The 13,028-nt window shown below is 31.2% G+C and overlaps 1 protein-coding gene across 1 annotated transcript; it reads right to left on the reverse strand.

Moving 5' to 3' along the window:
* Positions 1–2,749: 2,749 nt before the first annotated feature.
* Positions 2,750–7,989, reverse strand: LOC107895816 (secretory carrier-associated membrane protein 1-like). The gene is made up of 7 exons (XM_041079283.1): positions 6,579–7,989; positions 4,789–4,851; positions 4,320–4,353; positions 3,860–3,922; positions 3,671–3,764; positions 3,345–3,423; positions 2,750–3,019 (listed from the first exon to the last, which is right to left on the reverse strand). The coding sequence occupies exons 1-7, from the start codon at positions 6,585–6,587 to the stop codon at positions 3,014–3,016; spliced, it is 348 nt and encodes a 115-aa protein (XP_040935217.1). The 5' UTR covers positions 6,588–7,989; the 3' UTR covers positions 2,750–3,013.
* Positions 7,990–13,028: the final 5,039 nt, after the last annotated feature.

A 13,028-nucleotide genomic window follows, 5' to 3' on the forward strand; every position in this document is an offset into this window, starting at 1 on the left:
AGCTGTAACTGTAAATTCTCTTACGAGCTATGGAGAATCCGCAACAAATGTAGGACCTCAACCATCGGTAGGACATTCAAGACTAGCACCTAAAACTATAATAACCCCTAAAGACATGTCATTTGTATCCTAAGCACTCACGAGGTTCAAATGGGCCATATCATATCCAAATCAAGTAATTATTTACACATTAATTCACACAATTACTTAACCATGTAATTTTTCCATTTTCAATCATAACCTTCAATTTAGCTAATATTATTATTTAATCCAAATCACTAATTCTTGTCTAACAATCATTAAAGCTATACATAACACAAATATTAATCAACGTTTCACCCAAAACATCAATTAATAAGCCTAATCAATATATAAACTTACCTAGACAAAAACGGTTACAAATAAAATGCAGACGACTAATCTGCTAACTTAGCTTTTCCATGGTTTGAGTCTGATTGCTTTGTTTCTTGATCTAAATAGTAATTTTCATTCAATTAATCAATTCAAACAACTTAAATAATCAAAATTATACTTATAGGCCCTTCTATTATCAATTTAAAATTACCCCAACATTTTACCCTTTATGCAATCTAGTCCCTAAACCCAAAATTTACAAATTAACCATATTTAAGCACAACTCATGCTAGTCAAATTTCCTACGGTCTCTCTATAACCAATTTTTATCATGGTTTCACAAAAATTTCATGATGTTTTACCATTCAATCAATTTAGTCCTTTAACATCAAAATTACTAAAAACTACTTTACAAAATAGTTATATTTAATAACCAAGCTTAACAGTATATCATCGAACTTCATAAATACCTCAAACTCATCAATGAAATAGTCTAAAACATTTAGCAACTCTACAAATTAACCTCTAGGTTAGTTAGATTAAGCTACAATGATCACAAGACCATAAAAATAACTAAAAAATGGATTAAGATTTCATACTATGCAATTGAATTTAGCCTAGCTGAACATCAAGCTCCTTCAATGGTGTTTTTGATCTAAAATTTTCAATAGAGGCCCAAGGAAGATTTTGACTTCTTTTTGGCTTAATTTGTTTAAGTTTTATTTATCAAATTACCTTTTTACCCTTCTAAAAATAATCCAACATTTAACGAAATGATGACCGTAACTGTCCACCAACTATCTATTTGGTATATTTACCATTTAAGTCCATATATTCACATTTCTATAACCATTTAACACATTTAGCTAATAGAAACTAACTTTTATATCTTTTACAAATTAGTTCTTTTTACTTAATTAACTATCTAAATATTAAAATTTCCCAACCAAATTTTAATATGACACTATAATAACTTTATAATCATTAAATAAATAATAAAATACTAACTCACTTGTCGAAATTGTGATATCAAAATCACTATTTTTGACACCATTGAAAATGGGTTGTTCTAGTACCATGTTTAACAACATTCAATTTCTTCTATTTTCCACGCCATTATGTTGTGGAGTTGTAACAGGCCGTTTTTGAGTCAAATCGGAACAGTGATTTGAGGACCACAAATCTAAAGTCAAAATATTTATTTTATTATTTTAATAAGGTTTATAGTATGGTAGAATTATTATGTAAAAGTTTCATAAAGAAATTTTACTATTTAAATGCTTAATTCGGTAAAAAGGACTTAATCACGTAAAGTGTAAAACTTCTATGCTATTAGTTAAATGTGTCTAATGGCTATGGCTTATTTATTAAAGGTCCTTATTATGAAATTAGACCATGTATAATTAAGATGGACATGTATGGACATATATTAAGCATGGTTTTAATGTATAAATAAAGGTTAAATTAGTAAAATGAAAAATAAGTAAAGATTTAATAAAACAAAAGCCATAGTATCATCATTTTTATTTTTCATAACCGATTAAAAAAAGAAAAAGAAGCCAAAGAAGAGATATTAGGGTTCGGCACGAATTTGGATTAATTAAGATCAAGATAAGCAAATACCAAAACTAGATCGGGGAAAACGAAAAGTGGACAAATAACCGATAGTTTTATCCGAAGATACGAGGTAAGTTCGTATAATTAGAATCAAACTTCTATATATTTGAAAATATTTGAAATGAATATTTTTGATTGAGTAATTGATATATTTGAAAAACAAATGCCTTATTGATATATATTATACTTGTTACCGAGCCCCATTTGAACTATATGAATTCATAGGATATGAGTGACATGTCACTCGGATTACCAATTTGGTCGAGCTCCTGCATTTGTTGCGGGCTCACCATAGCTCGTATGAGCTTACTGATATATCACTACAGCAAAATTGGTTTTTAGTGGCATTTTTTTGGGCCTATAACGGCGCTTATAAGCGTCACTAAAACAATTTGCGGAGTTTTTATAAGCGCCGCAAAAAGTGCCACTATACGCCGCTAAAGAACATGACCTTTAGCGGCGCTTTTACCAGAAACGCCACTAAAGAACATGACCTTTTGTGGCGCTTTTCCCAGAAACGCCGCTAAACAACATGACCTTTAGCGGCGCTTTCCCCAAAAACACAGCTAAAGAACATGATCTTTAACGGCACTTTCTCCTCAAACGCCGCTAAAGACATCACCTTTAGCGACGCTTTCCCCAAAAACACCACTAAAGACCATATCAATTTCAACTTTCTTTTTAATCATCTCATTTACATTCTTACCTTAAATGATCATACAAATTTTAAATAACCTAACAATGGACACATTTTAAATTGTTTTTGAGTTCAAATACATTAACAAGAGAACTTTTCATAATGTTTGATCAAAATGTTAACATAATCATCTTTGAAAACCCAATCTAATGACTACAATACACTTTCTTCTAAAAAGTAAAATCTTTGAAACATATGCCGAATAAACATCATGATGTTCACTATAGGAAACTTCAACTACAAGCATACTACAAATACTTGTCAGTTTAATTCAAGCAGAGCTTCTTGATTGACCTGCTCCAAACCTGCACAAGTACTTGTCAGTTGAAGTTGCTGCACCCATGATCATACCTAAAATTACAAAAACATAGAATCAATGAACTCATATAAAGTATAACAAATCATCTGTGAGCTTTGAAGTTCTTAAAATGCTACACAAAGAACTTACATAATTTATACATTTTTATTTCTCATTTTTTTCCTAGCTATAGATTTTTCAAAATAATCAATAAAATTATAATAAATTCCACTTTTAGCTTAAATTCAAGGGCTTATGCAGCCAAAAAAGCTTAAAATTTACCGTTAAATAAATCCATAGATCCCTATATTACTCCTATTAAATCCTTAACCGTTAATTTACATTCAAGTAAGTTCTAACTCTGGAAGAAAAACACACCTGGAACTCTGCATTACGATCCTCAACCAACGATGGAAGCAGAGAAAGGCAAATTTCAGCAGCCATGTCCCATGTATCCCTAGAATGTACAGAATAAAATTTTAAAATAAACAACTGAAAAACAAGTTGTAAAGTAAGTCAATATCCCTTGCAGTATCACATATGGTGCTGATGGTTGACCAAAGAATCATATGGCTTACATTTATAATCATTGGAATCAAGACAGTAGAAATAATAGCACAAAGTACTACAATCAAAGCAATAATTGGACAAATACAGTTTTTAGTTACTTGTAAACCAAATAAGGAATAACCCAAAAATAGTACCTCATAGCACGATAGAGGGAGCGATACCACATTACGTAGCCACCAGGGACCCCAGATATGAAATATATAATGGCAAGAAACCAAACTGTTGGACCTAGAATAAAATATAAACTTACACTATGATAAAGATGTCAAAATAGAAATTAACCACTTGAGGGATTAAGCACAATACTAACTTTGAAAACCCACCTTCTCCTTTGATCCAGGCTATAGTAACAACTACCACATTCCAAGTGAGACAAAGAACCAAACCTTCCATCCAAATAAAATTACAGACTTACGTCAGCATTGGCCATAATAACAAATTGACAATTTAGACGTTTTTCAAGATGTGAATAGAAATGAACATTAAAGCCAATACAATCACATTTTTAACTGAAAGACTCACTGAAGACTTATATGTAAGAAGAGCAAGAGAAAAATGGAAAAAGAATAAGACCAAACCAAAACCAACTTCTAAGCATTCCATTTTATATTGGTGAAAGATTTTTCAAAAAAAAACAGAAAAACCTGAACTTGAACTCACATAACAATTTTTGTCCTCTATTACAATTCTAGCTGTCAAGAACAAGGCAAGAACTCATGTCAAAATCATCAGGTAATGGATAAACTCGGGACTCATCAAGATAAAAAATAAAAAAGAACCTACCTCGTGCTATTGTATCCTCTTTCCTTCTCAACTCCTACAAAATATAAAGTTAACATTCATTTACTATAAGGACAAATTAATCTAAGAGCAAAATGAATAGCAAAACCACCTTACAAACACCACAGTTACATATTGCATCCGAACATATAAGAATCAAGCCATTGCATAATTTTAGTATTTTCATAATAAAAAGACTACAAAACATAAAGATATTTTACAAGCATTCAGACTGAAAAACTAAACTGATATATGAATAGGAAATTCATATTCAAAAACTATGGTTTTAATTTTTTTGTGCGAAGATAGCAGTATTTAAATTACTTTAGAAATATGTATAATTTGTAACTACAATGTGAAACGAACAACTTATCACAATTGATATTGAATACCGCAAAAATAAATCGAAAGCACCACACTTGTTATTCAAGGGCCAGCCTCACTCGAGTGTAAACAGCCACCAACAAATTACCTGTTCATGCTTATTTAGTTTAGCCTCTTTTGCTTTATGTTCCTTCTCTCTTGCTTTTAGATCCTAGATTTGATAAGACAAAAACATCAAAAGAAGTCTATGATTTTAATCATATATATTTTAATCATTTTGTGACCAAAGAATGGATGTTGGATAGAAAATATAATTGAAAACTTATTTTTTGCAAGCATAGCACTAGGATTCCAACTTTTTCTTCATTGGCAACCAATAAAGCAAGGCCAGTACAAGGGTTCTATACGTCAAACTTGGGGCTAATCTTCCTATTGCTTTGGGAGGGTAGTGGAGTTAGGCATCATCACCATGCCAATTTTTGTAAAGCTAAACTAACCTTTGATACACACACATATACAACCGATATCCATAAATATACCACACAGAAGTAAGGTTTGCATTCCTAAGTGTAATATTATATATAATTTGGAGAAAATAACCAACAAGTGATCTTCAAAAATTTCTTTATTGACCTTTTTTCCCCACAAAACAATAATAGACTTGTGCAAACTTTTATATGGCAAGTTCAGAGTTCATTCATATAGATTAATAAGAAAATGCATTGAAACTACTCAGTTTTTATACATTTTTTTACTTCATTCATTGCGAACAAAATATCATATGATGAGTACAACGTGAAACAAGTTCCCACATATCTAAAGCTGATAGCTCCACTACATCTTAGCTAATCTCAAACCGGAAGACTTAATCTACAACTTTTTTTAATAAGTGAAACAAAAATATTGACGAGACTTGAATTTCAACATTAAATTTGTATCGTTTTATTTATGTTTATATCTAGGAATTTCAAGCTCTTAAAGAGTGATGATTTCATGCAAAATGGTGGATGCTATAACAATCTAAGGATCATCCTCAATGAGGCTTCAATAGGATGACAAGTGATCCTTCTAAAACTTTAGAATATCTCTAGAAAGCCATGTGCAAGATCAGTCATGAGCTTATTAGATGTTCTCTATCAAATGGTTGTATAAATACTAATAAATTAAATGTAGTAATAAGATTTATTGTACTTCAAAGTTTAAACTCTAAAATTAACATCGAAAAAAATAACTTTTATGAATGATATAATAGCATAAAAAATATCGTCTATCATATAAAAAACCTCAATTATTGATGGTTTTTTACTTATTAGTTTTAATTAATCATGAGGTCTCAAAACAACCACGATTGTTACTAACGCTAAAAACAAGATAGTGGATGTACCTTGTGAAAAAAACAAATTATTTCTCTTGTAATTTATATGAAAATTTAAACCATTTAAACACGAAATGCAAAATACAAACACAGTTCCTGCTCAGAGCCCCCGGTAAACAATCAACAGGTTTCTAATTTCAACTTAACATTTTCCCTTCCTCTTTTGGCTTAAAAATCAAAGTTTTTATGATTTTTTTATATTTTTCTTGTCAAATTTACTATTAATATTATATTTGAAGTTTATATTTGTCTCTTTCAATAATATTACCTTCAATTAAACATACATTCTTTTTTCAAAATGTAATATAGGTTATCACTTCACTCAATATTTTTTCATCTATCAATTCAAGTTTTTATGACATAGGCAGAATCAAACTAGAAATCTTCTTACAAAATTAGCTACCTATAATTGTTTCAAAGCTACAACTTAGGGTAAGTAATCTATCAAGGTATTTTCCCCTGATTCTGGCAACCTCAGCACACTTTTTCTCTGGATATTAAAAATCCATAAATTAATGAAAAGTAGCCAAAGAATAGCTAATACATGATCAGCAGTAACATACCAAAATCATGCTCAATCTTGAAGCTGCTTTTAGTTATATCTGTTGATATATCACTACAAAACCATCAGGATGTAAAGTCAACTAATACCCTATTTTTAGACCTTAACGTAGACAAAAACCACAAAATTTAAAGTAGGACAAGAATTCAAATTCAAGTTAAGATATACTTTAATTCCAAGTTAAAAAAAAAAGAAATAAGAATCCGATCATCATAAATTCAAGACAGTAAAGAAGAAGAAGAAGAAACCCAAATCATATTTGATATTGAGAAACCAAAAGAAGAAGAATTCAAGATTTCTTTTTTTACCTTAGCAGATATAGAAAAGGCTGTAAGGATTGAATTGAAACAAAGAGATGAGATGATGAAGAAATCAACTAATGATGAATGAGGTGTTGTTGTTTTGAAGATTAATATAAATGAGAAGATGATAGAAATAGGTGTTTATTTAAGTTTTGTTTTAGTCTGGAGGCATTTCTCCTCCAACTGGGCTAGGTTGCTAACCAAGTAACCTCCACGTCAGTCTCCTACGGTATTTGGATTTTCTTCAATGCTTATCTAATCTTGGAATTGGATGACACTTCCTCATTTCACTTCATTTTAGAATCATCCTTGGTGAGCAAATTTTATCAAAATACCACACTGTTTCAAATTTAAGTATATATGTTAATGGATGACTACTAATAGGAATAAACTCAAGAACATTGTAGAGTTCCATTTATCATCTGCTTTGCATCTGAAACAGTCTGAAAGTTAGTTAATTCGAGTAAAGCCTCTCCCCATTTGGTTAAATTCTTCAATCATTTTTAACAGATAATAAGAAACGCAAAACGATTTCTTTAAAAAACCTCAAACCAAAGAAGAAAATAAGAATAAAAGAATTAAAACCTCATTACTATTAAAATCAATTAATAGATGAAAGTAATTGCAAAGAAAGAAACAAATTTTAAAAAAAAATGAAAGGAAAAGAAATAAAGAAGGAACATCAGCATCAAGAAGGTCTTTGGCGTAGTTGACTTCAGAGGTTTTACGAGTGTGTTCGGCGACTAAAAGGCGATCGAAGTCGGCTTGAGAAAACTCCATTTCCGTGATTATTTTCTTCTGTTAGTTTAGAAAGTGAAGGAAGAGTGTAGTCGCTAGGGTTTTTTCTTTTTCTATTAGAGAAGTGAAGTAGAGAAGGTAACATAAACTCCATTGCTTCTAGTGATTTCAGGTGAAATTTTAGGATTTCTTTGGGGAAGGGGGAGGGAACTGATTTTGGGAAAAAGAAAGGAAGGAAAAAAGAAAGATTTCATGTCAAATTTTGGGATTTCGAGGGGAAGGGGGGAACCGATTTTGGGAAAAATTCTAAGGTATTTTGGGTAACAAAACGGGGTCGTTTAGTGTAAGACTTTTTGTGGCATTTTTATTAAAAACGCCGCAAAAAGTCATTTTCCTTTACACAAAATAGAGTCGTTTTGCTCTGCTAAAAATCCCTTATTTTGTTTTAATATATATAAACTTTATCATTATCCCTTAAATAATTTAAATTATATTGATAATTTAAATATATTAAAATAAATATTATCTTCTTTACAATTATATAAGAAATTAATTTAAAAAATCAATCATATACCCAAAAAAAACTTTAAAATTATTTTAATTAATAGTATTTTATTTTTTTATTTTTGACATGAATTTTTCTATGTTTTTACTTTCAAAATTTTTCTCAGTAAAATCCAATGTTGCTTCAATTTTCCAATAGTAAACCTTAAACCTTAAACCTCAAACCATAAACCATAAACCATAAACCTATACCCTAAACCCTAAATATATATATTACAATGGATAAAAGTAATTAAAAAGGAATCTTATTGCTTAACTAAACCCTAAAATAATTTGATTTTTTGTTATTTTATCCAAAACCCTAACCCTTAAACCTTAATAGCCTAACCCTTAAAACCATGAACAGTACTACGACCCTAACTATAAAACAAAAAACCACAAACTCTAAACCATAAACCCTAAACCAAAAACTCTAAACCCAAAATAATAAAAATTATATCATAAACCCTAAACCCTTAAACCATGGACATCAAACTTTAAATCTTAAATCATAAACCCTAAACCCCAAAATAATAAACATTATATCATAACCCCTATCCCCTAAACCATAAAACATAAAACATAAACCATAAACCTTTAACCCCAACCCTTAAACCATAATTAAATATTTAATTATATGTATACATCTAAATTTTGATAGAGATACATCTCAGAATTATATATGAATTTCGGTTTAATGTGTAACTAGAGACGTGAAATTCTAATTGTGGTTTAAATGTATAGTTGAAACTTTAATTTTGATTTAATCATACACATTTTAAAAAATAGATACATCAATATATTTTTATATTGAATAAATATAAAAATTTAATTATGTATGCAATATATAAATATAAAATGATGTTATATCAATAATTGTGTTCATAATTTATGCTTTTGGGATTTAACCCATTGCACACTAAACCATTATTCATGTATGCTTTTGGGATTTAACCCATTTTGATATATATTTTTTAAAAAGAATAATTTATATTTATCTTATTAGATTTATATTATAAATAAATCCAAGATACACAAGTTTAGTAGTTCACCATATTTACCCTCAAACTCTAAACCCTAAACCATAAATCCTAGACCATAAACTCAAAACCCTAATTATAAGCCCTAAATTCTAAACCATAACCCATAAACTAATTTTTTTTTGCGGTGTTTTTCAAAAAGCGCCGCTAATGCTTGATCTATAACGGCGTTTTTCAAAAAGCGCTGCTAATGCTCAATCTATAGTGGTGTTTTTCAAAAAAGCGCCGCTAATGCCACTAAAGCTCACATAAAGGCATTGTGCTTAAATTTGTGCCGCATTTTTCAGCTAATGGACGACCTATAGCGGTACTTTTTAAAAAGCGTCGCTAATGCTCGATCTATAGCAGCGTTTTTCAAAAAGTGTTGCTAATGCCACTAAAGCTCTCGGAGTTGTGCTTAATTTTTTTGCGACGTTTTTTGTAAAGCACCGCTAATGGTCGACCTATAGCAGTGTTTTTCAAAAAGCACCGCTAATGCCACTAAAGCTCACATAAAACGATGACGTTGTGTTTAATTTTTTTGCTTCGTTTTTCGTAAAGCGCCGTTAATGGTCAACCAATAGCGGCATTTTTCAAAAAGCTCCGCTAATGCTCGATCTTATAGCGGCGTTTTTAAAAAAGTGCCACTAATGCTCGATCTATAGCTGCGTTTTTCAAAAAGTGCTGCTAATGCTCGGTCTATAGCAGTGTTTTTGGTCCTAGGGCCTCTAAAAACGCCGCTAAAACCCTATTTTGCTGTAGTTTATCAACTCATAAAAGCTTATTGTTTCAGCTCATTGGAGCTTACTGTTTCAGCTCATTGGAGCTTACTGTTCAGCTCGATAGAGCTTACCGATTCAGCTCGATAGAGCTTACCGATTCAGCTCAATAGAGCTTACTGTTCATCAGCTCAGGAGGAGCTTACTGATTATGGCTCGAAAGAGCATAAATGATAATGAATTGACGGATTACTGATGTTATTCACCCGAGTATCCTTTGAATTTCTAATAGGTTCAACGGGCATAAATTCTGTGTAACACCCTCTAACCCTTATCCGTCCCCGGAATAGGATTATAGGGCATTACCGGTCTGTACAGTTCAATTATAGTCATTTATTAAAATAAATGTTTCTAACCCTGCAAATTAAAACTTCAACCAAAACCATTTGCCAACATTCAAATTGTAACGCCCCCACGCCCGAAACCGTCGCCGGAGTCGAGCTTGAGGGGTTACCGAACATAATTTATCAAATTAAGAACTTCAAATTATTTGTTTCTACATTCGCAGCTTTCTACCTACCCGCGTCACAGTTACAAGAAAAATCATATCTCAAGTTAAGAAACTCAAAATCAAGATCCGTAAATTTTCCCTAAATCTAGAATCATATATATATTTACTAATTTTTTTCTAGAATTTTTGGTTGGGCCAATTAGTACAGTTTATTAGTTAAAGTCTCCCCTGTTTCAGGGTTCGACTGCTCTGACCTCTGTGTATTACGAATCAGATATCTCTCTATACAGAATTTCAATGACTACGAGGTTTGTTTCTCTTAAAACTAGACTCAACAAGGAATCTGTACATATAAATAATGACTCTAATTATTTTTTTACAATTTATTATGAATTTTTAAAGTCAGAATAGAGGATCCAGAAATCACTCTGGCCCTATTTCACAAGGTTTCAAATATCTCATAAAGTATAATTTATATGCCTATTTTTTTTAATCCATATGAAAATAGACTCATTAAGCTTTAATTTCATAACTTTCTCATCATTTAATTCCATTTATACTATTTTTAGTGATTTTTCAAATTCATGTCATTCCTGCAGCAATATTCTGTTTTAAGGCAAATTTCATCTTTTCATGAGTTGTTATGAACTAGATAACCTATTAAACTTCCATGATATCAAACGTGATCTAAATTTAACCATCACCATGACTTATCAATATCAAACATTTTCTCAACCAATCATGGCCATATCATAAAATTATTTACACAAAATAAGTATATTGCTATATATGCCATACTTAAGTTTTACAAGCCATTTACCCAGATGAAAGTCCTTTGGATAGTGTGATCGACCCTTCGACCCATCCCGATTCCCGAGCTGGCTTGTTCAAAACTACAGTAAATAAAGAGGAGGGAGTAAACATAAATGCTTAGTAAGTTCATATGTAAATAACAAGTAACATAACAATACAAATATACCAAACAACTTTAGCATGGTATCACCAAAACATATATCACATTTCTAAACATCATTCATCATCTTACCACCTTATCGTTATTGTATCTATTTTCAACCCGAGGGTTAAGAACATACCTGTCCAAAGTGTCCATTTCACAACACTTACCAAAACGTCGCTTGCATCTTAAGTGTTCTTCCATTTCACTAGAAATTTCACCCATTGAACACATCGGAATACAACTCGGATACACGGATAATTTGCACATAAGTGCCTCATATGTAATCAAGAAATCATGTAACCCGCCCCTAAGTGAACTCAGACTCAACTCAATGAGCTCGGGCGTTCGCATCCATAAGTGAACTCGGACTCAACTCAACGAGTTCGGATGCCTAGTTACATTTCACGAACTCGGACTCAACTCAACAAGTTCGGACATTCGCATCCATAAGTGAACTCGGACTCAACTCAACGAGTTTGGATGCCTAGTTACATTTCACGAACTCGGACTCAACTCAACGAGTTCGGACATTCGCATCCATAAGTGAACTCGGACTCAACTCAATGAGTTCGGATGCTCAACCATCCTAGTGGCATGTCACTTGTATCCTAATCTATTCCTAAGGTTCAAACGGGTTTTCTCCCTCGATCTCACATTTGCCGTCTTCCATGGAATATCGGAACCGATACTCGGTAGCAATTCATATTTATCAAGTAGTAAACATAATTTGCATATTACTCAATATTAACCACAAAGCATAATATTTCACGATTAAAAATCAGCATATCATATAATTAACATTAATAACTTAAAAATAACATTTATGCTACATTATTTACACATGAACTTACCTTGGTACCAAAATATAAAGATTTTGCAATTTAGTTCACAATCTTTTCTTTTCCTTGATCGCGACTTGAATCTCGTTTCTCTTGATCTATAATGCCAAATTAATCTTATTCAATACATACATTCATCAAAACAGCATTTAATACGAACTTTAGAAAAATTACACTTTTGCCCCTAAACTTTTGCATAATTACACTTTTACCCCTAGGCTCGGGAATTAAACTTTATTCCTTATTCTTATGTTTTATAACATGCTGATCATTTTTCCCTTCTATGGCAACATCAAATTCTTACTCTAACATATACTTGTGACTATTAGGTATTTTTGCCGATTAAGCCCTTTTACTCGTTTTCACTCAAAACCGAGTAGCACAAGTTGTCTAACATAATTTAAAACCCCATATTCTATCATAAAACATTAAAATACACAAATTTCACCTATGGGTATTTTTCCAAATATAAACCCTAGGTTGAATTATTGCTAACATAAGCTTAATCGAGCTACCGGGATTCCAAAAACGTAAAGAACATTAAAAACGGGGCTTGGAATCACTTACTATGGAGCTTGGAAGCTTGAAACAAACCCTAACTATGGAGAACCCTTGAAATTTCGGCCTAATGAAGAAGATGGACAAAAATTGGCTTTTAATTTTGTTTTTAATTCATTTTAATAACTAAATGACCAAAATGCCCTTACTACTAAACTTTCCAAAAATTTCATCAATGTCCAATTTTTGTCCATAGACTTAGAAATTGGTCAAATTGCTATTTAAGACCTCCTAATTAATATTTCAATGCAATTTCATACTAAA

This window comes from Gossypium hirsutum, chromosome A10 (assembly GCF_007990345.1).
Source record: "Gossypium hirsutum isolate 1008001.06 chromosome A10, Gossypium_hirsutum_v2.1, whole genome shotgun sequence".
NCBI lineage: Eukaryota > Viridiplantae > Streptophyta > Magnoliopsida > Malvales > Malvaceae > Gossypium > Gossypium hirsutum.